The following is a 27,122-nucleotide window of genomic DNA, read 5'->3' on the forward strand; positions in this document are numbered from 1 at the left end:
GTTTAAGCAGATGCCGTTCAGCATATGGCATAGAAACACAGATTAATACATACCGAAATCTACTGAATATGTGCTTACAGTCCTGTTAATATGTTTAAAAGGCCAGCCTCTAATAAATGTTCGTCTATAAGTCTGAAATATTTAACACATTCATTTATCTTTGATGTGAAAAAGGCTATATTTCCCTCTTAATTTAGCCATACTAAACTATGTCCTGTAATACGAAGCCTGCAAATACCTACATATACATGAAAATAAACACATAGATAGATAGATAGATAGATAGATAGATAGACAGACAGACAGACAGACAGACAGACATGGGCAAAAATATTGGCACCCTTGTAAAATATGATGAAAGAAGGCATTACATTAAGACTAACAATACATTTAGTCATTTAGCAGACGCTTTTGTAACAAAGCGATTTTGTTTCGTGCACCTGCATCTCAGTGTAATAAGCAAAAAGACATACCTAACGACCCCCGCTTGCCATCTGAGTTGAACCACAATGAAGGGACGGTGGTTAAAATTACTAGTCATGCTTCTGTGCCACAAAACACGCTGCTTTAAATATGGTTACGGTCAGTGTATGAAATCATCCTTCAACAACGGCTTCATAGCTGCCATATAAAAGTCAGGAGGCTATTTTCAAGAGCTTTCAGCACCAACCATAGCAATTCAGCTTCAATTTTCTCCCTATCATTTACTATTTCTTTTAAAAAAAAAATGCATTTCACCATGATGACAGAACATCATTTTTTGGTATTTTTATCTCCTAAATGCACAAGGAGCTTGAGCACAGTGAAGATGAGAGAAAATATTTAAGTCCTCCAAAACAAGGTACTTAAACAGTATTTCTGAAGGAATTCTTAGCATGTGCATTTTTACAGGGAAATGTATGCGCTCATATTAACGTGTCGTGTTTCTTCTAAAATTTTAGTCATAGCTAGAAAAGAAATTAAATGTCTAGCAGGTAAGAACATTTGATATTTTTTAACGAGTTCTCTGACCTTTGAGTGCAGACTAGTTTTATTTAGGTATTTTTTATATAGTATTATTGTTTCAAAATGTTAAGATGTTAATATTTATTTTTAAGCTTTAATCTTATATATAATATGTATGTGTTTGTATGTGTATATATATATTCATAAAAGCTTTAATTAGTTTTAGTACTGTTACTGTTACTTTATTATAACTTTATTTTCAATTACATTTCAGCCTGTCTGAATAATAATAAATGTATTATTATTGCTTTATTTTAATAGCATCCGTTAACAATAACACAGGTGTACAGATAACGTGTTCGTGTTAATTTATTTAATCATATTTTTTCTATTCATCATTCTAGTTTTTATTCTCTTTATAAAGTATAATTGATATAGCTTTCGTTTATTTTTTATTTCAGTTCAACGTTTTTTAAGTTGCACAATTTTCATGGGAAAGTTTCTAGTTTTCATCTAATATCTACATTTGACTTCATTTTAATTACTGAAAACATAGTATACATATTTTTACAAAGTTGTTTTTTTTTCAAATAAACAATAACTACACCGACCACTGTGGGGGCGTTTTCAGGAGAAACATCTAAGGATCTAAATGCAATGTCTCTGCAGATACAGTACTGTACTATAGAGATTTCTGTTTCTTTCCTATGTGTAACGTTGAGACCACCGGCTGCTCTCGTCTGGACCGCGATCGATCATGTTGTCGTCCTTGGACAAACTGGTGGCCTGGGTGCTGACCGGCTTCTTGGCGATCCTCACCATCTTCTTCAACATGTACCTGCTTCTGATCAACCAGAGGAACTACCGGAAGAGCGCCAAGCACCGCCTGAACCCGGCCGACTTCATCATCACGGCCATCTCCATTGCCAGCATCTCCCTGCAGGTTCTGACGTACCTATGGCAGACGCTGGATGTGATCGACACGGTGTGCCGCATCAGCCTGGCGGCGGCCATCCTGCTGGTGCTCATCTTCAGCGTCAAGTTCATCATCTTCTGGAGCACGGCGTTCCTGACCTTCTACTACGGCACTAAACTGGTGGTGGAGCCCGTGCACTGCTACACGCGCATCCAGGAGGCCATTGTCAAGCACGTCCACACGGCCCTGGCGGTGATCGCGGTGAGCGGCTTCGCCAACTGCGTCCCGCTGCTGAGCGTGCTGACCTACTACAACGGCACCAGCAGCGGGCTGAGCGACTGCGGCTCAATCATGCCCACCGACACCACCGGGCTCGCCTACGTCTTCTACTACGTGATCGTCTCCGACATCGTTCCGGGAATCGTGATGGTCAAATGCAGCATCTCCATCTCGTACCACCTGGCCAAGCACCTGCTGGACATGAAGGCCAGCAGCAACGGAGCCCACGGGCCCAAGCTCGGCACGCAGATGCGGGTCATCAAGATGACGCTCAGCCTGGTGGTGGTGTACGCAATCTTCCTGATCGTGGACATCTACACGCAGATGACTGTGGTGCTGATGAGGAACAACACGCTGGCCCTGACCATCCTCTTCGCCAGCATCTACACCGTGGTCAGCTCCTTCGTGCTGGTCTACGGGAAGAAAAGCTACTGGAAGGAGCTGATCGCATCCTATAACCTGTTTTTAGACGAGTACCCTTGTTTGAGCAGCTTAAAGGTGGAAGAGGTCAAAACAGAACCGCACGATCACAGCCACGGGCACAGCCACGGGCACTGAGCTTCCTGGAAATGATACAGTTGTGGAGTTTATCTGTCTTCAAATTCTGCACTTCAGACATTCGGATCTTAGACACTGGTCTGAAAATGTACAGTAGAGAGGCCAACAGCTCATTTTAAAGCAAGTGGCAACTATCTTTGGTAACACTTTATTTTGATAGTGCACTTTAGACGTTCTACTGACAGTAAGTTACTTTTCAACTACATGACAACTATTAGAGTATTAGTAGACTGTCTGTTTAATATCTTCTAAGACTTTTGATGGCTCCTATGAACCTATCAGAGGTTCTGGCTATCAGAACCTTTGCAAGTATACATCAACTTATTCTACTAACCCTAAACCAACCCTAACGGTCTACACTGAGAGTTAGTAGACATGCAGTTGACATGAAGTTACTTCTAGTTAGTCGAATGCGTCTAAAGTGGACTACCAAAATAAGCGTAACCCTAGTTTTCTTTAACACAGGTCCAGTTGCTTCGATATATCTTTATCTAACGCATTAACATTCAGACAATTTAAATGCAGCACGAGTGTTTACATACCTTAAAAAATATCATTTAATCAACCATAAACAAAGTATTTATGAATATTTGCATGCATTTACAAAATGCAAAAACAAAGAGTTTAGATTGATAGAAATATTATAGCTTATAACACTATAAAAACGTAACTTTGAATTTTAAAATGATCTGCAGTAAGAGATATTGAAACGACACAATTGAAAACACTTGTCATTTTATTGACTAAAATACCAAAGCAAGCGGCAACTACACATTTCTTAGAAGTTAAACTTTAACAACCAGTTGCACAGACGAGGATTAAGCCTAGTCCTGGACTAAAATCTAAAATCTGAGCTGTTTCAGATGAAAGACACTTGCACCGACTGATCTTAAAACGCGTTAATTAATATTTTTAATGCATTAACATTCAGACAATTTCGATGTGGAAGAAGTGTTTAAATACTAATATCTTTTAATCGCTTTAATAAGTTTAATGGCAAGTTTGATAGAAATAACATAGTTGATAATAATGTAAAAACTTAACCTTGGACCTTCTGATCTTCAAATGATCTGGAGAAAAGGAGTTTTGAAATGTACAGTAGGCAAGACGCAATTGAAAATTTCTGAATGTCATTGAAACTAAACATTTCTGAGATAATACACTTTTTATATCATTCAGATATTTTAAGTGCTTTGCACTGCGTTGCATTTATTTCATCATCAATAAAGAGTTCAGCTTGATATAATTTAGTTATAATAGTTGTATAGCTCCTTTGTTATTTTTCCAGAGAAAAAAAAAATATCACTTTGGGCCTTGAAAATAAAGACTTTAAAGACACAATTAAGTTATTTTAAACACATTTAAACAAAAGTTATACTAATCATTACACTTTATGTAAATCATAAACTATTTATAAATATTTATTTCATATTTTATTTTTTTCATTTAGTTGAATAAAAATGACATGGTTTTCTTTTTTCATAGTGACCCAGTGATTCTCGAAAGGTCTTGAAAAAAATGTATTTTGAACCATGTTAAAACGATGTGCAGAAAAAGTGCATCATATAACAAAAGCGAGCGAAATCGAAACATTTGTGTCACATTTTTCCATTTCAAAGGTCAGTCTTCATCTAATATTAAATTTCAGACCTTTTTAGTGCGGCAAAATGTTTTAAAAATTTTCAAAGAGAAGCCAAACTTTATACATTTCATCGATCACAAAGGTAAAAGTAATTAAAAACATTCGCATTCATTTCTGACATAAATGATATAAAGTAGAAGCTTCTTGCTATTTTTCCAGACAGAATGCAATTTTACATTTTCGTTTCATCTGAAATAATAGTGTGATTTTATAACTCATGTTCTTTCATGTCTGAGCGTTAGATGTTATTGCACATTGCGTTATGAAAGTTTGCACAATCATTCTGCTCTGCTAGTCCTTGAAGGTTCATGTTAACGCAGCTTGTCAATGGTTGACATGAATAAAGTATAAAAACATTCGTTCCTTGCCTTTTGTGTAAAGAAACTCTTTTGTGTGCAAAAAGATGCTGCAACATCTTTTGTGCGAGCGTATGCCTGTAGTTCATCAAACATGACTTTTTTTTTTATTTATTAAATGGTAACACAAAACCTTTCAGCGAATGTTTGCATAAAGCACCGCAGTGGTTCTTACAGGAGTCTGACAGACTCATTCACGAGGCTCATTAAGCATAGAAACATTAATGAAAGACTTTTCATCGGCGTTTCTTTGCAGACTAGTACTCCGAGGGAGATTGATCTCGTAAGAGAGTTACAAATCTGCACCGAGTATTAAATGTTTTCTGCTCAGGTCAGTTTCACTATCCTCATTCATAAAGGAATTGTTTTTCAAGTGGGTTCATGATTATTACACTAATTTGTGAAGCAAGTGTTTTAACGAGTGCTGAATGCAAAAAACGTCTTTTGTGGTTTTAAATGTTCAGTGGTTATATAAAGCAGGCAAACCGATTTAAACGCCTGAATGTCACTGCATTAAATAACAGCGCAAGGAGCAACCGTTTCTGTGAAATGTTTTCCTTTAAAAGCGTTATTGTTCCTTAGAATGAAGGCCATTTTTATTTATCTGTTTTTTTTGTTTTCATGTAAAGCACCCGCATTCAGATTTTTTAATTGTGGCTTGAGTGTTTAAATTCTTTCTTTAAGCTTTAGTGTATTATATATATATATATATATATATATATATATATATATATATATATATATATATATATATATATATATATATATATATATACACACACACACACACACACACACACACATATATATATACATATATATATATATATATATATATATATATATATATATATATATATATATATATATATATATATATATATACACACACACACACATATATATATATAATATTTATAAATTTATTTATATATTTATTAATGCAGTAAAATCAATAATATATTATGATTTAATATAACCGTTTAACAATTTAACAATTTTCAAATTGAATGCGTTTTAAAATGTAATTTGTTCCTGTGATCATTACTCCAGTCTTCAGTGTCACATCTTCTGAAATCATTCTAATATAATAGTATTGATTTCTATTATTATTTATTAAAAAAAAAATTAATAAGAAAAACGTAACTTCAAATTTTAGAACGGTAAAATATAAAAATAGCAATGTGGAGCCAGCAGACGTAGAAAACACTTCCTGATGCAGAGAGAAATGAAAGGAAAGATCAAAAGAAATTCAAGTACATCAGAAAAGACAGCCTGGAAATCAAACCATATACGAACAATAAAATATCTCTTTGACAGAAGGTAACCGTCTGCCTCTACTGTTGACATCAGGCCAGGTACGACTCGGCTATGAATGTATGCCGCACCTTTTTTTTAATACCTTTTTGCAGTTTCCGGAGCTTATAAAGCTTTAAAAAAATGCAGTTTGTGTAAAAAAATGATAAGAATCAAGTAATTCAAGTGCATTTTGTTTTACTGACTGCAATTTGATAGAAAAAAATTAAACCAGAGGTTGGAGCTTTCTAAACACCCGCTAAACACTTGCTAAACACTTGCTAAGCATGCAACATATTTATTTTTTTTATTTAATTTTTTTAACAGAAAACCCCTTGATTAAATCTCAGCACTTATTAAGCTAATAATTTAAAAAAAGTACAATATGTGTGTTAATATCTATTTTTTCTCAGTCTCAAATGAAGAACTGAGCATCTCAGTGTTCTAAAGGTAAGTTAAAAGCGGTGTTGCCATGGAGATATCCATCAGTGGCATGTAAGATTAAAGGCTATTTAGCAGTCAATCATTTTACAGGCATTTACAGCGACTGTGACGTTCAAGCTCCACGTAAAAAAAAAAAAACACTTTCCAGCGGGAGATCTGTGGAGAATAAGAGGCTGCGCATATAGGCTGCATAATGCTCAGGTCCGGTATCAAACGAAACCAACAACGGCAAATCATATCGCCGCCATCCAAAATTCCAATGTAAAGAAAACATAGCCTTTTCCCGGCAACGAACGCCAGGCTAGAGGATACTTGACTCTGCGTGCCGCATATCGTTCGGCACAACGCGGTGAAGTATCCATTCCCCCCCAAAAAAAAGCAACACCTTCACAAGCGAGATTATTAAGTCTGTAATCTCCAGCCTGAGGGACGGCAAAGAGCTTTGATCTGCTGCTGCGTCGACTCTCACCCACCTCCTTCATTTCTGCCGCTCAGAGAGAACAGATGTCAAGAGTATAATGTCGTCCTGGGGCATCGGAAACTCGGGAGATGACCAGTTATTACCCGATGACTCAAGAAGAACATAACAATTTAAATAAGATCACTGTGACAAGTCACTCTTCAGTCTAGCGCAAACACACAGTATATTTGACAGAGACGTATCCCACACTAGGTGTAATCACCGTTTGGCCTTTGCTAGTTCAATGAAGATACGAATTTAAAACATGAAGTACGCTGTCAAGAACAAAACGAGGCGATGATCGCATTGGTTTCTAGCATAAATAGTAGTTAAATATAGTTAATTCAAATGCATATATTTGCCTAATTTTATACATAAATGCATGAAAAATGAGTTGCATTTGAACGCATTCATTCCTGCTAATTCACCGTCAGGTTTGAAAACGATTACGATATATTCAAGGCAATTCGATTCATTTCGAAACCGCTTTAGTGAAAAACTAGCAAACAGTTGATTTCTTTTGTCACTTTTATTCAAATTGGAGTGCAAAAAATCTCATTGGTTTTTTTTCATTGGTTTTCGTGGGTTTCTGCCCGCAGGTGGCAAAACCGGTCCACTTTGACCGAAAAAAAATATAAATAATTGTTTTAAAAACACACGCATTTACTATATAAGGGTTTGGATGCTGAAATGATTCAGACGTGAACCCCCTCGGTTTATGTAATGTTAATGAAACACGTTAAAAAGGTAAAAACTATTTCATTGGAATCTCATTTAAATTACAGTTTCAAGTTTAAATTATTCTGTAGAAAAATTCTATATTTACACCTACAGTCCCTTAAAAAAAAAAAAAAAAAAAAAAAAAAAACATTTTTCTGGTTTTCCCTGGAATTTTGTGAAATATCTATCACATTTGTTCTGATAACTGTGTGATTTAATACAGTATGTACATAACATTTCATGCAGAAATAGAATTTTCCTCGCGCACATCAATTAAATATAACCATAATTGCAAAACACACTCTCCTCGAAGTACAAAACTACGCAATCTTTCTGAAAATTGCCTTACTGTAACCCATTACAAGACAGACGGTCCCAGTGTCGTTTTTTAACCAGTGAACTTATGAGAATGATCCTGCTCTTCTGATATCTGTTTGTAAGAACTGGAGCTCTGCATTCAACAACGTTACAATGAATAAATTAAAACACCCAAAGTCAAGATGAAGACATATTCTGGATCACAAAAGAAAAAAAAAATCTATCGTACAAAAAAAAAAAAAAAAAAATACAGTGTACAAATACAAATACAGTGCATGTACTACTGAACTGTGATATTTTGAGGTAAATGCAAAAAGCAAGCCTTAAAACCTAAAGCCATGATCTCAAACCCTCCTAGAACATTTCACTAAGCTATATATGTTTCTCTAAACTCCAAACGTGCCACGTCTTACTAAGGTGAGGCTTAAAGAATAGTTCATGCAAAAAAAAGTTAGCTGAAATTTTACTCACCCTTCTTCCTCAGGACAGATTTGGAGTAATTTACATTATATGACTTGCTCACCGATGGATCCTCTGCAGTGAATGGGTGCCGTCGGAAAGAGAATCCAAACAGCTGATAAAAACATCACAGTAATCCACGCTACTCCGGTCAATTAGGTCCATCATGAACACATTTTTAAGTTAAAACAGTGAAACTAGTCTGAATCAGAACATATCTAGAATATCTAGAATAGTTTTAAACAAATATATGGGTGGACTTTTATGTGAAACGTCACAGGAAGCGTTATCGTGGATTACGAAGCAAAAAGTTAAAATGCCTTGACGTACTCGTTTATTGATAATTAGTAAATTGATTGACTGGAGTGATTTTTTAACAGATGCTTGGACTCTAATTCTGACGGCACCCATTCACTGCAGCTAAATTTCCCCAAATCCGTTCTGATGAAGAAACAAATTTATCTCGGATGGCCTGAGGGGGAGTGCATTTTCAGCTAATTTCATTTTTTTAAGGGGAACAATTCCATTAAGTGTTGAAACAATAAGTAGTATTCCAGAATTCAATCAACATCTGGTCTGCTTTGATCTGATCTCATGACAAAAATAATACTAGACGCTTTAAATCATTTCATAAAGCCTGCATTTTATACTGTATACACTTCTGCATTTCTCTACAGTTATATTTAGTTCACAGGTATTTTAAATATTTTTTAAAGGTTTTTTTATACAAATGTAGCTCTCTAGAGTGAAAAAAACCCACCAAATAAAGCCTCTTTTCTTGCTTAAGGGGAAAAGTAATGCAAACTGTGCTGTTGGTGCAAGAGGTTCAGCTACAAAAGTTTTAATTGCACGAACGCGCAACCTGACGATTATGAGCAATGCGCAAAGCGAACTTCATTCATTTTAAATATCTCTATTTATAAGGCACAGATACAGGTCGAGATAAACTACTGTAATCCAGTGGATACGAGGCTGATTTTAACATTCAACAACCCAAACAACCAACCTTTGGTCACGTTCCTGCCCAGCAGTTCTGAATAAATACACACTAGAGAAAACATAATGTTTAATCAGGATGAAACTGCTGTTTTGCTACCAAAAAAAAAAAAAAAAAAAAAAAAAAAAAAAAAAAAAAAAAAACTATAAACAGGTTTAATACCAGAAAACCGTGACAAAAAAAAATCTCTCAGCTTTGAATTTTTAAAAAAAGGAACAAGTACCGTTCAGAAGTGTTTTTCACAGCAAGCAATTATCTGAGACGTCTGCTTCTGGGTTCAGGAGAAGCGGAGAGTCTTTATTGTGGATTGCTCTCGTAAGCGGGAAACATGGACTTGCGTGTTTTGGGGGGCGGCGGAGGAGGCTTGTTTTCAACTTTCGTCGGTAGAGGAGGAGTGAACTACAGGTGAAATAGAAAAGGAAAAGCATTTGTATTTTTGTTATAAAGTTTTTATAATGGAAATACAAATGAATGCAAAGTTTAAAAACCGTTACAAAAACGTTACTTTAAAAAAAAAGTGATTATGTTGCTAGTTACTTCTCACAAATAGCAACTGACTTCATCGTTAATAAACATTATAAGACGATTTTTAGTAATTAGAATAAACATGAATGCATATTTGTTGACTAAACTTGTGGTGGTGCTTAAGATATTGTTTGCCATTTAGTGTTTTCTATTAAAAAAAGGGGGAAAAATATTTAGCGCTTTAATTCAGATTGGGGAGGAAAAAAAAAAAAAAAAAAAAAAATTTTACTAAATATTTGGTCATTAATAATGTGTTCAATTCAAAAGTAAATATGCACATACTGTAGTTACTGTACGATATTTGACTTATTTTTTGTTTATTAAATGCATAAATATAATCAAACTTGCTCATGGCTTTCCCATCTCATTTGTGTAAGAAATTATCGCGTGACCAATCTACATTTTGGCAGATAATAGCTATTAGTGCTTGGACGTTGCACGACATGAGCGGATATTTAGCATTTGTTTGCAACACATATAACAACTGCAGAGGAATCCAGACCCAGACAGCCTCACAGCTCAGTGTCAGCTCAGGAAAAGGAGCGTGTGCATCCAAATGTAGTTTAATGCACACACAACAACATATAGAAATACATTTCGGAATCTAAACTGCTTAATCTGTAAGATTTAACATTACTAAGTGTGTTTGTGTCCCTGCTTTTGTGTGTTTAACTTAACTTCTATATATATATATATATATATATATATATATATATATATATATAATGTAAATTGTATATATAATGTTGAACAGATATATTTTTTGATTTGCTTAAAATCTTCCTCTTTGCGATTCAAACATGTGTATGGTGCATGCTATGCGTGCGTTTATTGCTAGCGCAGCCTTCAAAATAATTCACCTCACGCGCTTGCTGCAGTTCTAATCATAGTAAAACTGGTTTTGATGGTACACAGGTGGTGCTTTGGTACATTTTGCTTCAGAAATGCTAAAATGTATTTAATAGTTTGACTAACCAAATCAGCTGGCTTGGTTTAGTCCCCACAAGCTAAAAAGTTAAGCTACGCTTGAATTCGTGCACTACCAGAGAAGGCGGCATTTCATAAATGCTAAAAAAATCCACAGCGACTGTTATTTTTACAGGAAAATACAACAAAGAATATAGTTTACACATAGTGCATTCATTTTGCTTTCATGTAAGTTTATGGTAGTTCAAATGCAGGTATGTTACACTGCGCATCCATTAAGAGTAACGCTGCATTTTATTGTCAGTAATGCTAACGAGGGAAACAGTAATTCATTTGAATAGAGTTTTCCCAATCGCTGCTGTTAATAAGTGAACTGTTGTGCATGCTTACGTCAGAGGTGGAGTTATAGATGCTCTCGCTCTCGTGAGGGTGTTTTTTGGGCGGCATTGGTGGTGGGGTGCACGTGATGTCCGGTGCGCTGAAGTTACTCTCGCTCTGGAGACACGTGAAACCTACGGGAAGAGGATCGATGTGAGGTTTAATAATGTTATACAGATGTCAGTGTTCTGGATGATTACGTTCTGTGTATTTATTACTGAATCAGCACAGAACTGACCCGAGCTAAATAATAGCACTGCTGTCTTTTTTTAGACCTGCTTTACAACGGAATTGGAATTAGTGTCATATTTGATTGAGTTTGCGTTACTGATTCTATTGTTTTGCTGATTATTATTATGCTGCTTTGAAACACCCTGCATTGCATAAAAACGCTAAAGGAGTTACTTAAAAGTCGTATTGACTAAATTTTAATAATTGATAAGAGAAAATCATAAAAATGTAGAATTTAATATCAATAGATTCAAAATGTAAAAAACATCAACAGATTTATTTTTCAAGAAATTAATCATTTTATTCAGCAAGGATGCATTAAACTGATCATAAGTGACGGCAAAGACATTTGAAATAATGCTGTTTTTAAAACGTACAATTCAAAGAATCCTGAAATTAAAAATTTTTTCAAGGTTTCTGCAACACAACAGTTTAACACTAATAATAAGTAACAGAAAAATAACAAATAATAAAGTATAAGATATATAAGATATAAAAATATACCTTAAGCAAGGAGCAAATCAGCATATCAGAAGTATGTAATTAGTATGTGATGTAATTAGCTTTACATCACAGAAGTAAATTATTTTAAAATAATAATAATAATAATAATAATAATATATATATATATATATATATATATATATATATATATATATATATATATATATATATATTATATATATATTTTTTTTTTTTTTTTTTTTTTTTTTATATATTTTTTTATATTATATTATATTTAACATTTTTACTGTATTTATGATGCTTTTATTTTATTTTTATAAATGCAACCTTGGTGAGCAAAAGAGATTTCTTTCAAGACCGCCCACAATCTATTGAATGGCAGCTTATTGTATATTGAACACGATTTTATTTTAAAGAAAAAGTACTGCAGTGGTACTATAGTACAGCGATGGCAGCATTACCATATTCGTGCACCACAGCAAAGGAAAACCAAAAAAAAAAAACAATCATCTGGGTAGGTGTCAGCTGTGTGGTTGAGCACTCACTGGAGCTGCGTGGTGTGTGCGGCGAGGCAGGCAGAGGGCTGAGAGGGTTGTGTAAACTCAAATTAGATGAATCTCCATGAAACAGCGACAGCGTAAGTCTCCGGTCTCCGATCGTCAGACTTTTAGGCCTCGGCTGCTTCTCTGGAGGAATCTTCCACCACACAGACAGCATATAGCATGAGTCATATCTCCAAATATTAAATTAGTCCACTTTAAAAATTTTCTTTCCTACAAATTACTCCACTCAATCCTTCAATATCGCTAAGAAACGACACAAATGAACATCAAATGGATGTTGACATCAGAGAACGGTACCATTTAACATCACGAACAGCTCACTAACAGCCGCGAACGGAGAAAATAAACGCGAAGGCACCTCGTCGCTGTCAGTGGGTCGCTCCAGTAAGACCTGAGACTTGCTCATGCTCCATTCTTTCCTGTTCTTCTTACTTATCCGATTATCTTCCTCCGAGCGAGACAGAACCGAAACCCTGCTGTCGCTCACGCGGGAGAGCAGAGAACTGAGAAGAAGAAGAGACAATCACATGAAAACCTCTTGCACACCTATACAAATCCTCCGAGCACCTATCGCGCATTTGCACGACAACATTCTGGTTGTGTATCAGTTTAGCAATCTACTTTAAAACACAAATATTACATCTCAGTTTAATGCGAAGAGACTAAGTAAGCCACTCGTGGGTTGAGTGACGCAGAAGTGAAAACCTCCAAATAGCAATGGCAAATAGCAAATTCGCATATAAACCTTCGATGTACATTCGATTGCTCTTGACAGATTCTTCCGAGATCTGCGTCTTGTTCTTTCAGCTGCCGGTTTTCACAATCGCTACTTATTTATATATGATATACACGTTTGATTGGCATTTCCTGCTAAAAATAAAAGTGTGAGCATCGGTATAAGATGCAGATATAAAAGAAAGGTTGACGAACAAAAGAGGTTTTTCAAACGTAATTGGAAACATTACAATTAAAAGAGAAATGCATTGAATGCATCTGCTTCTGACACAATAGAAAAGCGCAAACCATTGTTGGCATTCTTGTAATGTTAATCCAGAGGTTTTAGCATGCCAAAAAAGAAACAAGATTTCCAAAACTATTCTCAAGGACATGAACAAGTCTATGTAAAGTTTGTAGCAAAATCAATCTGAGCACTACTATATTTTTCATATATATATATATATATATATATATATATATATATATATATATATATATATATATATATATATATATATATATATATATATATATATATATATATATATATATATATATATATATATATATTATTTTTATTTTTTTTTTATATATATATATATATATATATATATATATATATATATATATATATATATATATATATATACACACTTATTAAAATCGTGCATCAGAAATGTTTCAGCAATGTTTGTCATGTAACTACAATAGAAGCTCATGCAATATGTGATCAAAACACCTCTTTTTCTCTCTTAATTTTCTTAAAATTGTATTTTCTCTTAATGTTTCCCTCATAATTTTCCAATTTTTCCTCTCAGGAAGGGATAATTGTCATAAATAAACTATATTATGGCTTAATTAAGAATTAATCCAACTAACGTAAGAATGAATTAACAATAAAATGTTCTCAGTAATCAGAGCACGTATTCACATGACGCAAAATGATGATGAGAGAGGAAGAAAAATGGAAACGGCACTTTCTGTTTTTCCCCACTAGGCATCATTCAATCACAATAATAACTTTGCGGCAAAAAACCTAAAAGGCAAGTGCTCTGATCAGTTATGAATGACTGATCTGAGATCATTTCATCTTCAAATACTCGAGGGAAAACAGGCTGATCACTGAAAACTGGTTAAGGTTGTCATTTACACTTTTTTTTTCAGATTTGAGATTTTTTTATTTTTTTTATCTAAATTATTAAGGAGTTAATGGTAATTAAGGACTTGTTTAACGAGAGTGCACTTATCCAGTACCTACGACAGCCAATTAAACGTGGAGGTTAAACGAATAAATGTCATGTTTGTCCACTAGCAGAAAGCATAATTACATGGGAAACTGAATCGTTCCGTGACCTTTCCATGACTCTGAAGCAAATTAGCCCTTGGTGCTGGGAACGAGGGAATTTATTTCTAGAAATGAGGATACTGACTCCTGGGAAGCAGGTCTGGAGGAGTTTCCGTCGGAGGAGCCCGAGCCGCTTGAGTGTCCAGATGAGGCGTTTGAGATGGTGGACATCCGTCTGAGTGTGGAGGACATGATGTACGGCATTACCACTGACCCCACGCGACTCTTCTTCTTTTCTGTCAGAGAGCAGGGCTGGAAACACACACGCCGTGGATCTCGGTAAGTTGTAGCGTTATTGAAATTTCGGCATTCGTAAATGTGAATTTGCCAGTATTTAGGCAGTATTTCACTCATTAAAGCTGAGATATGTTATTTCTGCACCACATGCAGTAGGAAGGGTTTTTCTAATGTTGTTTATTCGGCAAAGATGCATTAAATTGGTCTGAAGTGGCAGTAAAAACCTTTTTAATGTTAAGAAAAAAAATTGTTTCACGTAAATGCTGTTCTTTATTCACTAAAGAAACCTGGAAAAAATCTAGGACTGTTTTGTCAAAATGTATAAATTGTTAAGAAATGCTTACTTAAAGGGACAGATCATACAGAAATGAATTTTCTGTCATTAATTACTCGCCCTCATGTTTTAGAATGATTCCTTGAAGGATCATGTGACATTAAGGAATGTAATGGCTGCTGAAAGTTGAGCTTTGCATCCCAGAAATAAATTACATTTTAATTACATTACATTTTAACTCATTTAAATCAATTACAACAGAAAACAGTTATTATAAATTGTAATAATATTTAAAATAGTGCTGTTTTTACTAGATTTTTAATTAAACAACTGTAAATGAAGTCTTGGTGAGCGTAAGAAAATATTTTTGAAAATATATATATTTTCTAAATATGTGGGATTTAATATAGTCTAAATATGTGGGATTTTCACTTAGAGTAGAAATTTCCAAGTAAAACATGGCATGCTTCTGCACAACGGGTCAGATTTGAATGTTAATACATGCTTGCAAATAAGTCAAAAATTAAGGGATGAGTTGTGTTCCTTCTAACAAGAACATCTTATAGTAGTCTCTGCATATAACCTAGGATGGAGAATGTATTTTAGCATCAAAACAATAACATACCTCACCTTTAAGATATTTTCCTTTTGGGGACCAAACTTGTGGCATACACAAAGAAAAACACCTTAATGAAGAGTCTAATAAGTGTGTCTTTTACTACGATTGCGGTAAACCTGACAAAAAACAGTCACTTCATCAAAGCAGATCTGTCCTCCCTCACGTAGTCTCACGAAACCAAAACTTGTGTTGTCTTAGCTGATTTCAAAACTCCTTCAAAGAAATTGTTAGACAATATCCCATATGAATCACTTCCTCAGATCTGAAAGATTTCCACCCAGAACCCTCTGTCTGTCTCTCACAAATCCCTTCCTTTAGAGCTGAATCTGTCAGACTCACCAGAGTAATGACACCGTAGAGTTTCTCCACTTTAGCACGCAGGTCCTGGAAGCAGGTGACGAGTCTGTTGTGAAGGGGTTTGAGCTGCTCCGTGGATTTCTCTCCGTGGATCCGGATCCCTTCATCAAGCAGAGGGATCTGAGAAGAAACAGACATTAAAGCTTTTTGTAAATTAAAAATTTAACACTCAACTCGATGTAGGACTTTGAAGCTTTTACAGTACCTTGTCTTAATATGACAAATGAAATATTGGAACGGTATAAATGTGCATACTGCAATATATTTTCAGATATAGTATGTCAAATGTCTGTTTTGTCAGCTTTGCATTAACACATGGTTGCAAAGCTAACGGACATTAAAACAGCCGATGCAAGTTACGAGTTATTTAATATACTCTGTTGTTCAGAAGTTTGGGGAACAGAAATTAAATTAATATGTTTATTCAGAAAAGATGCAAATCGTCAAAAGTGACAAAGAATTTTACAGAATAAAGATTTTACAATAAACATGTTACAAAAGATTGTTATTTTAAATAAATACTGTTTTTTTCCACATTCATCTATTCATCAAATACAAAACATTAATCCAACATTGACAATAATACTAAAAATGCATTATGAGCAGCGTATTATAATGATTTTAAATGATAACGTAGTAAGTGATGACACTGGAAATTCATATTTGCATTGCAGGAATAAATTACACTTTAAAATATATTAAAATAAAAAAAAAAAGAATTTCAAGCTGCAATAATATTTCACAACATGACAAATATTACTGTATTTTTATACTAATGGTGAGCATAGGAGACTTCTTTCGAGAACATTAAAAGCTTTTTATTCACTAAATCTATTTTGATACACACAGCCACCATGGTATAAAAAAGTGTTACCTGCAATGCGATCAGGTGTTTTAAGACTTCAATGCGTTCCAGGTGGTCAGGGTTCTTCTTCATGTAGGCCTCTGTGAAAAATGCCTGAAGGGTGAAACAAAAATTTCAATTAATATCAGCCGGTGCTTCAGCAGACCTAAAGCCTTGAGGCACGCATCAATTTTTCATATCTGACCAGGAGAAAAAGGTACAGAGCAAATGTGGAGCACATCTGACCGATACAGCCATTATTATCAGGTGGATAGTTTGATTCGGGCTTCATTTATTTTCGTCAAAAATTAACAGAAGCAGCAGAAGAGGAAAAAAAGTCTAACCTTCTCGTAGTTGGAAAAGCCACCCATGACTGCAGGGTCCACAATTCCATTGAGCATCATGGAGAGAGGGTGCACAGGAAGAGAGCGGTCACACGCCTGCTGCTGGACCAGATTACTCAGCTTCTCATTGGCCAGCTCCATGGTTTCTATGGCATTGTCCAAAGGGCTGATCTCTTCCTGCAAACGAGTGACAACACAAAAAGTAGGGTTTTGAACAACTGCAATCTGGTTTTAGGTCAGGTCAGTACACAGAATCTGTTCTTCTTAGGGTAGCTAATAACCTTTTATTAAAAAGGGACTCTGCTAGCGATGTTTCCTTACCTTAGGTACCTTAGCTCAGCATTTGATATGATTGATCATACGATCTTAATTGAAGTTGGTATACATCTTCAAAATTAAACTTTTTTGTTCAAATTTATTTGTCATATTTTTGTCATCAATGGCTTTTATTACCCGCGGGGTCCCTCAAGGTTCCATTTTGGGACCATTGTTATTTTCATTATGTATGCTTCCTCTCGGTTCTATTTTTAAGAAATACAGTATTTCACACCACTTTTAATCTGTCAACACCCAGATGTAATTGCCTATGAAGTCTAGGGATGGTACATGTATCAAATCCTTTGTCATCCAATTTTTTGTCATTCCACTTACGTTAAAAATTTAAGTTTTATTTTTGAGTTAAAGTTTGACAGAAAAATGTTTACAGTTGTAAAGAATAGTTTCTTTCAGCTGCAAAATCTCACTGAACTCTAATCTTTCAGTGATCTGGTGAAAATAATTCATACTTTTATTCTTGATTACTGTAACGCAGGGCTGTCCAGACTGTGGAGTGTCCTGCAGAGTTTAGCTCCAACTTGCCTCAACACAGTACACTTGCACTCAGCTCTAGTAAGAGCTTGATTAGATGCTTCACACAAGTTTAATAAGGGTTGGAGCTAAACTCTGCAGGACACTGGACCGAGTTTGGACAGCCCTGATGTTATGCTTTATGAACAGTATATTTATTTCTGATAAAATCATTTTGATTTGATTGTTTTTCATGAGCAAATCAGCATATGAGAATGATTTCTGAAGGATAGTGTTACACTGCAAACTGGAGTAATAATGCTTAAAATACAATCAAGTGAATAAGTTACATAACATTAGAAATATAAGAATGTAATTACTTTGTATTTTTTATTGTTCTTTTGGATTCTCAACAACATTAATCAACATTAATTTTGTCTTTAAAATGAGCATTTTGTTCATATTTGGCATATAAGACATATAAGTTTTAGAGTTCATTTTTAGTAACTCACCACAGACATGGACTTCACTTCAAACCACTTGAGGATTCCTGGGAAGCGGTATGCTGTAATATAGGTGGTCCTTTCGATCCACATGGTCTGTAAGGTCAAAGGCAGAGAGTCACATTTACACAGAAGGTATCCAAGATCTAAAGGTTAATCATGTAAATGTATTAATAATTATACAGGGCAATTCTTCAATCTTATGGAACATCCATTGGCTTTTAAAAGTGTTATTAGTTACTGAATTCATTATAACCAGTGGTCAATTGGAAAATTACAAATGATATACCCCTTAAATACTTAGAAACCTCTGTAAGAACATGAATAAAGGTATATTAATAGTTGACATTTCTAGTGTTTGATTAAAGGCACAATGGGGTGGGATATCAGGGAATATGGTGATAATGGTTGATATTTCTGCATAATTAAGAATGTTTTATATATCTCATACATTTCATATATCTTAATACTAGCAGAAACTATAAATAGAATGGGTTTTATGTATTTATTAGATTGGTAACGTTATTTACTATTAACATTTACCTCAATAATTTCTTGATTTGCTGCTTATTAATAGTCAGTAAGGTAGTTGTTAGTGTAAGGCATTAATATGTGCTTAATTTGCACTAATAAATGGCTAATATTCTAGTAACATGCGTGCTAATGCTAAGCAACTACTAACTGTAAAATAAAGTGTTACCATTTGTTTTATTTATTTATGCTTACTGGAGCTTTCCTATAAGAATTGCATTTTGTGCACATTAACAAATACAGAAAAGACAAATATGCACAACACTGTGATGTGTTATAAATAAACAGCATTACTAACGGTGTTAAGTTTTTTTAGTAACGAGTAATTAAACTAATTATTCTTTATTACAACACCATTACTATTACTGACAATAAAATGAGTTGTTGCTATAATTTCTCATTTTATTAGAATTGCATTTTTCAGTTCATCTGAATGGATGCACGGTGTAGATGTGTTTGGCGTACCATAAACTGTCTCACACGCAAAGATACAGGTCCGGAGAGTCTTTCATAACATGCAGAATTGACACGCGATATGTAAACGATATTCTTTGTTGTATTGTTCTTTGGAATTCTTGGGCTTTTAAGAACGCCCGGTTTCTCTGATAGTGGGCGAAGCTAATGCGCAAAAGACAAATCTCATTTGCTGGCGCCCATCTATTATCATCCCTGTTCTAATTTCAGAAAAACAATTCGAGCGAACACGGGGGTACGTGATTAATATTCATGAACCCAGCAGCTCATTAATCCTTAGTGCGTTTTATTTTGTTATTAGTAGTAGAATTCTTATTAGTTTTATCTCATCAGTTGTTTACAGAAACAATAAATGACAATGTCTAAAGCACCACCACAGTCAACATGACAAATATTATATACACATGACAAATATCCATATTCTAATATTCTAAATATTAGAATATGGATATTCTAATTACTAAGGTTCTTTCATCATATAATGTTAAATTATCATAATATCATATCATAACATTTGTCTGTGTCAGTAGATAAAGTGTAGATTAATGTACAATTTTTTTTATAATAATAATTTATTCTATTTAGTGCCCATTTTGTTAACTTATCAATGGGAGCATCCACGGTTTTTTTAAGTAACACAATTCTTATTTTTCCTGGTAATCGGTTACTTTTATAATGATGTAATGAGTTCTTACAAATGGTATGACTCTCTCTAATAATGACTAATTACTTTTTTAAACTAATATGGTTAAGACTGGGATTCCTGCATTTATTTTTCTTTGGAGGTCAACAACAAATCTTGATGCAAACCATCACGCTTAACAGTTCCAACTGAGACATGCTAAAATACGTATACAATGTCAACAATATTATACGAAACACACCAGCCGAGTTTGATCTGAAATTTTTCACGCACCCTAATTATCCTGATCTTGCTTATCGGTTAACTGCTGCACTTCAATATTCGTTCAACGTTCGCACGCCTGTATGCGATGGCACCAACAATAGAAATAATAACTCACAGCAAACTCATTGTCGGGATCTTTTTCTCCTTTCCTGAACGGTCTTGAATACTGGAACTTTTCCACCTCGTTTGTTCTGTAATAACTGAGAAAAAAAGATCTATAAGAGCATTCTTAATAGGAGATTTGAATAGTGACAAGTGTGTGTAGAATTATACTTGAGGATTTGTTCAGGAAGTTCTTTGTCCTTGAACGGTGAAGGTAAGTTTAAGACGGGCTTCACCGTAAAACACTGGATATCTGAGAAATATTGGTTAAGGGCAGAAAACTGTTCGCACATTTGGGGTCAGTGGGTCAAACAATCATTTAAATGAATGCTGGATGCAAAACGTCAGTGTATTATTTTGGACCTAAATGCAATCTGCAGAGAAAGAAATTTGTAATGTATAGTGATTATAAAAAAGTATCAACAAAAAAATTAAATGTCACTGCTTTTAGTGAAATATTTTTTGTTTTGAAGTGCTATTGTCCTTTAAATAAAGGCCAGCATTCAGACACTTTAGAGATGCCACAAGTATTTAAATGCTGTCAAATAAAAGTTATACTAATCTATACATGCTATCCACCGTAAATACACAGTGACCATTTAAAAGACTGGATTTTCTAATGTTTTTGAAAGAAGGCTCTTCTTACGTTCACTGCATTTATTCCATTAAAATGTAGTTAAACAGTGATGTTATAAAATATTAGTCCAAATTGTAATTTATTTCTATGATGCAATGCTTTCAGCCTCATTGCTCCAGTCTTTAATGTCACAAGATCCTTCAGAAATCATTTTAATACGCGGAATTGCTGCTCAAGAAAGATTATATATGTTGAAAACATTTAGTATTTTTGTAGTAATGTTTATTAAAAATAGCTTTACATTATTATTAGTATTTATTATATTTTGTTTTTAAATACCTTTAAACATTTTTGTAAAATGTTTATTATAATTTAGAACCTTAACTTCTCAGTCTGGATGTTTTAGAATTGAAAATATGTATGCGGATATGCAAACATACACATAAATTTACCTACTTTTAATACTGATACTGGTTTTATATGCTTTTTATTTACATTTAGTTACTTTTTGTATACTGTATTCAGCAGTGCCGTATAATTACAGTCTATGATGTTTGGATAATGTAAAAATTTCAGCAACAAAAATCTAAATATTTGAATCAATTTGATCCACAATGTCAGCATTTTAGGAGTCAAGGATACGTTGACCGGATGAGTTACAGATGTTGTCACCAGGGGGCGATGTGCTGGTCATCTTCACAGCGTTGGGAAACTGAGACAACAGCTTCAAGCTAAAGTCCTCCAGCCACTCATACTCTTTACCACGGTAAATGAACATTTTGTTCTGTTAGAAACAGACACAGTAAAAATCAATGAAGAGCGTATGAATGACCACATGATCTTTTACATGCTGGCTGCTTTTTTTTTTTTAATCAAGTGATATCCACGGCTTGCTATGCATGCAAAACCATTAATAACTGCAGAGAGCCTTTCATGTTATCAGACGTCTAAGGGGCTCTTGTATCTGTAAAAGTGTCGCACCAGGGTTTCCGAACCCCTGACTGTGAAAACAAAAGTATTATTTTCTTGTTAAAACCCAATTACTCAGAGAGCTCTTTGGGGAGAGCTGTAATCAAAATATCTGTTTTCCATTGGCAATGCTCGATGCTGAAATGCCAAACATCGAGCCGACCCTGCCAGCTTGTTTGTGTCACCATTTAATCCATAGTTTACAGATTTTACACAGCGTAAACAACAGAAAATTAGACGAAATGGAGGAACAGCACTCCAAGTTATGGTCTGAAAAATCATATCCCTCATTCCGGTTTCATCAAAGCCGTTAAAGAACGCAAAATTCACTCACCCTGAGGAAGGATGGAAAACCTTGTCCGTAGTATCCCACTGCGAAATATTCCGGCTGAGGTCTCATTGCGTGCATGATGTTTTGATAATACTGCGCCTGCTGTTTCTGTGTACAAAACAACTGCTGGTTTTACACTTGAATTTGCAGTTGAGGCATTTAAAAGTCAAGCATAAAAGGAATGGCTGACAACGTGTCATCATGTGCCCGTCCTCGTGTCATTTCAAACAAATCAGAGGTTCATGCGTGTTCGCCATGCTCGTTCGTGCAACGTAGGTGAATAAGTTCATAATGCCTGTGAACTTCGTCGAAGTTCTTATGAAGTCATTTGATAGCTTCAAGTGAGGAACACCTAAACATCCACCATTATCGCCAATATTCATCCATTTCAGCTCATTAATTGACAAACGCATAACTTGTTTGACCCCTATTGCACGTAATCCTGCTAACACAAAAGCTTCAGTCAACTTCAATTACCGTTATCTGCCCCCATAGTGCCTTTGATCAAAGCACTTAACCCCTGGTTCTTCACTTGCAAAGACCAACAATTATGATCCTTTTAGTAGCTTATTTTAAAAGGTTAATAATAATCAAGGTCTTAGCAGTCATTAAAAATGTTCAAATTGTCTAAATTGTTCTAACAACTCTGACAATAAAGTTTTATATAACTATTCTAATTGTGCAAACCCTTAAGAATTGCAATTATTGTCAATAATTTTGAAGATCTCTCAAGAACTTCTTATGTATTTATAAATGGAAATGATTAACCTTGAGTTTCTAGAATCCTTCTGTAGTTCTCTGACCAACTGATCATGTGGCTCTTTTTATGTGGCATTGTGTGTGTGTGTGTGTGTATATATCTATCTATCTATCTATCTATCTATACATATACATATACACATATATATATATACATATACATATATATATGTGTGTGTGTATATATGTGTGTGTGTGTGTGTGTGTGTATATATATATATATATATATATATACATATATATATGTGTGTGTGTGTATATATATATATATATATATATATATATATATATATATATATATATATATATATATATATATATATATATATATATATATACATATATATATCAGAATTTCCATTTTGGGAACTTTTAAGTTATGATAGTTTTACTGCACATTCCTTTTTGCTATACAATAATTTCTACAGAAGAAATAAGGGTAACACTTTAGTAAAGGTAACAATTATTAACTATTAACTACGACATTTACCTCAATAAATTTCTAATTTGTTGTTTATTAATAGTTAGTAAGATAGTTGTTAAGTGTATTATTATGGATGTAAAATAAGATCATATAGAATAAGGAATTAATGTGTATAATTACCACTAATAAATGGCTAATAATCTAATAATATGCATGCTAATAAGCAAGCAGGAGGTGCAACCGTAAAATAAAGTGTTACCGAAATAAGAAAAAAAATACTTATGTACAGAACGTTTTATAAAAGCAGTTCTCAACCCAATTCATTGGCATAAACAGCAAATTAAGTTTTCTGACTTAACTGAAGGCAGCTGCCAAGTGAGAACTGCACAGAACTGAGAGAAGAGTGTGTAACTGCTACAGTAGCTGTTATCACACCAGTTTCCTTCCTCCTCTTGCTTGCAAATTGCCATGTTTATTTCCTGAACAGAGTGACGGCTGCTACCCAGCGTGCGGGGTTATGAGTTACCAGCCCGAAACCCGAATAAATACGACGTGCGTGAAACGAGACGTGCTGAAGGTTCGTCTCGCTAAAATGTCTGCACATCACAGAGCATCTTCGCCTTCGGATCACGTTAACACAGAAACAAAAAGCCAATTCTGACCCGTCTGTCTTACCAGCAGCTGACTGAGCTCTATGAAGTCAAACATCTGGTTTTCGTGAAGTTTAACAAGCTGTTTGGCCATCTCGATGGCCTTCTCCCACATCTGTGGACAAAAGCACAAACAAGCAAGCTCAAGTGAGTCCGGCTAATAAATGAGAAAACTTGTTGACAGCAATTACTGTACTTTCTCCATTACAGCGTTTGAAAGCAATTACGACTTTCTAAATAAAGGATAGAAAAAGCTTTTAAAATCGTGCTAATGTTTACCAACTCTACGCTTAAAGCAAATGCAGCTTTGGTGACAGACTTCTTTCAAAAACATGAATAGTTAAATATCAACCGTGAGCAAATGTCATGTAAAAGTTTACTACATTTGCACGTACAACATAAATACATACTTTGCCCTTGTCCAGATTGCACATTATCTCCTGAAAAAGTCTTTCCTTTAGCTCTTGCTGTGTCAACCCCTGACTTCCGTCCCATGGGATCAGGTGGGGCGCGCACGGCTTGTCGGACCACTAGAAAGAGATTGCACCATTTAGTCAAGCTAATCTCACTGATCTCATAATCGCCAAGCTGTGTCACAACTTCAAGCTGCAAGGGCAACATGTTTTTCACTGCAGATATTCAAATGCAAACAGACTAACAGAATAAAAAAAGACTTTGAGGCCTGACAGGCTTAATGTTTGGCGTTTATAAAGATTTAGAGGATAAGTAACAACTGACTTGTATTAGTTTTTCAGCCTGCTTAGTCGAGGGAAAAAAACTGGTTATGTCATTTCCAAAATTTACTGACATCTTTGACAAAAATATTTTGTAGCAACTTATGAATATACGTGATGTGAACATGTAAAACTATTCAGACATTTTCTTATTTATCAATTGCCAAAAATTAAATATTATTACAGAAATTTGGCATGTTGTTTCTGGTATTTAACTGTTAGTTAACTTGTTTTAACGCCGTGATAATGCCGTACATTGTTGAGCAAAACTTCAGAAAATATTTATATTATCCTGTATTGTTATCCTTTTAATATGTGTGTGTATATATATAAAAATGTATATATGTGTACATATATGTGTGTGTGTGTGTGTGTGTGTGTGTGTGTGTGTATGTATATGTATATGTGTGTGTATATATATATATATATATATATATATATATATATATATATATATATATATATATATATATATAATTTGTTTCAATAAACAAATTAAGCAAAAAAAAAACATGATATTTTTCAAAAGCCTACTCAATTAAACATTTTAATCTGCAGGCTTAAATTGACTAAATGTTTGAAATCGGTTAAACAAAGACAAATATGCATTGCTGCTACGTGTTTTTTTTTTTAAACAAAAGTCAATTTTAATTGAAAACATTTTTATGATTAGAACTGGTAACGAATGGAAAGGAGCTCAAAGAAAACATACTTGCAAAAGCATTTTAATTTGCACTATTCTCTATTTGGTCGCTACACGCTTCTGATATTTCTATTTGTTCTACTTCCAGTTTGGAATAAATGGAGAAACGATTTTAAATAAATACATGTTTTAAGTGATTACATCTGCATTATACTGTAATGGTCACCCTGCTTCCCTAGATGCAACAGGTCTCTAAGGTCTAATGAAGGTAATAATGACAGTTAGTCCAAACCTCCAACAGTTCAGCGTGGAGCAGCAGTGTGTAGGCAGCCTCGGTGTAGTTCTCACAGTCCAGATGTAGATCACGTAACTTGTACAAATACCTAATGAAAGACCGCAAAACACACAGATCCATGCATTAGATGCATCCACGTGCCATCAACAAGACAAGAACTTTTAATCATCTAAAACGCTTACCGGATATAAATATCCTCCCTTTTCTTTTCTTTGTAAAAGTTCTGTGGACATGATAGAGAAGCTCTGAGCAACTTTTATTCCTGATTGGACCCTCGCTGGTCTTTTCAGCGGGTTGAGCATATAATAAGGTATATTTATAAAGACCGCAGCTGTTTGAGGATTCTCAAGGACTGGTTCTCACCAGGACATTGACGGTGCAGCTCATGCGGAGCTCGGGGCTCTCATCATGGGTGATGGTGCGGTAAGCCAGCAGGTTCTCCAGCAGACTACTTAAGAGCAGAGCCAACGCCTCACCGGACTGAGAAAGATAGCGGTGCCGTCGACAGTACTCCAACAGCCTGGACACAGCACACACGGAGAGAGCGGTGAAACGAGGACACAAATTAAGCACAGTTAGCCTCATACAGTGATGTGAAGATGCAATAGCTTTGCTTCCATCACCACGCTTTTATGTGCATTTTGAAGAAACGCATCAGTGACGGAAAAGTTTCCAAAAAAATAACGCTTTTAGGTGTTTTTTGACTTGGTTAACGCTAATAACAGGAGATGAAAATGCATATCGCTAATAAATTCCTCCATGTGCATCTAAAAGGTATTGTGGCTTTGCACTATATGATGGCATAACCCAGAGGTCATCAAACTTGATCCTGGAGGACCTGCCTGGAAGTTTCAAGTATACTGGCTAAACCTTGATTAGCTGTTTCAGCTGTGTTTAATTAGAGTAGGAGCTAAACTCTGCGAGACACCGTGCCTCCAGGAATGAACTTGTTGACCCCTGGTATAACCAGATTCACCGATCTCATTGCACAACACCTGAAATGTTATGATCATTCTTAAATGCCTGAGCAATGTCTGTCATCAAAGTACTTCTCTAAAATTGCCTCCCAGAACTGTCTTACACCACTGTGTTCACAAACAGCAGGCATCCATCTATAAAAGCAATGTTTCGTCTGCTTGCGCTGCTCTCTTCTCCTTGTTGGGTGGAAACAGTGCTTATTCACAAATGTTTTGTGTGATAATCCAATTTTTGGCGCATAAA

At 34.8% G+C, this 27,122-nt stretch overlaps 2 protein-coding genes across 2 annotated transcripts in view; one reads left to right on the forward strand and one right to left on the reverse strand.

Moving 5' to 3' along the window:
* Nucleotides 1-1,678: 1,678 nt before the first annotated feature.
* LOC122350663 lies at nucleotides 1,679-2,698 on the forward strand. The gene has a single exon (XM_043247345.1). It carries the CDS (start codon nucleotides 1,703-1,705, stop codon nucleotides 2,696-2,698), a length of 996 nt encoding a protein of 331 aa, XP_043103280.1. The 5' UTR covers nucleotides 1,679-1,702.
* Nucleotides 2,699-9,491: 6,793 nt separating this feature from the next.
* Nucleotides 9,492-27,122, reverse strand: part of dock5 (dedicator of cytokinesis 5) — a 52,851-nt gene continuing 35,220 nt past the window's right edge. Inside the window, exons 34-51 of the mRNA XM_043247732.1 lie at nucleotides 26,265-26,421; nucleotides 26,084-26,124; nucleotides 25,899-25,989; nucleotides 24,640-24,759; nucleotides 24,255-24,344; nucleotides 22,400-22,504; nucleotides 21,739-21,880; nucleotides 20,691-20,772; nucleotides 20,533-20,617; nucleotides 18,515-18,601; nucleotides 17,217-17,393; nucleotides 16,903-16,986; nucleotides 16,011-16,148; nucleotides 14,627-14,793; nucleotides 12,838-12,982; nucleotides 12,462-12,612; nucleotides 11,233-11,354; nucleotides 9,492-9,789 (exon numbers count right to left, since the gene is read on the reverse strand). Coding sequence (XP_043103667.1) covers nucleotides 9,688-9,789; nucleotides 11,233-11,354; nucleotides 12,462-12,612; nucleotides 12,838-12,982; nucleotides 14,627-14,793; nucleotides 16,011-16,148; nucleotides 16,903-16,986; nucleotides 17,217-17,393; nucleotides 18,515-18,601; nucleotides 20,533-20,617; nucleotides 20,691-20,772; nucleotides 21,739-21,880; nucleotides 22,400-22,504; nucleotides 24,255-24,344; nucleotides 24,640-24,759; nucleotides 25,899-25,989; nucleotides 26,084-26,124; nucleotides 26,265-26,421 — 2,086 coding nt within the window. The 3' untranslated portion in view covers nucleotides 9,492-9,687. The remainder of the gene's footprint in view (nucleotides 9,790-11,232; nucleotides 11,355-12,461; nucleotides 12,613-12,837; nucleotides 12,983-14,626; nucleotides 14,794-16,010; nucleotides 16,149-16,902; nucleotides 16,987-17,216; nucleotides 17,394-18,514; nucleotides 18,602-20,532; nucleotides 20,618-20,690; nucleotides 20,773-21,738; nucleotides 21,881-22,399; nucleotides 22,505-24,254; nucleotides 24,345-24,639; nucleotides 24,760-25,898; nucleotides 25,990-26,083; nucleotides 26,125-26,264; nucleotides 26,422-27,122) is intronic.

The sequence above is a fragment of the Puntigrus tetrazona genome, chromosome 8 (genome assembly GCF_018831695.1).
Source record: "Puntigrus tetrazona isolate hp1 chromosome 8, ASM1883169v1, whole genome shotgun sequence".
NCBI lineage: Eukaryota > Metazoa > Chordata > Actinopteri > Cypriniformes > Cyprinidae > Puntigrus > Puntigrus tetrazona.

Bases quoted from the DNA above. Each gene is read 5' to 3' on its own strand.
- LOC122350663 (XM_043247345.1), top strand. From the start codon at position 1,703: ATGTTGTCGTCCTTGGACAAACTGGTGGCCTGGGTGCTGACCGGCTTC.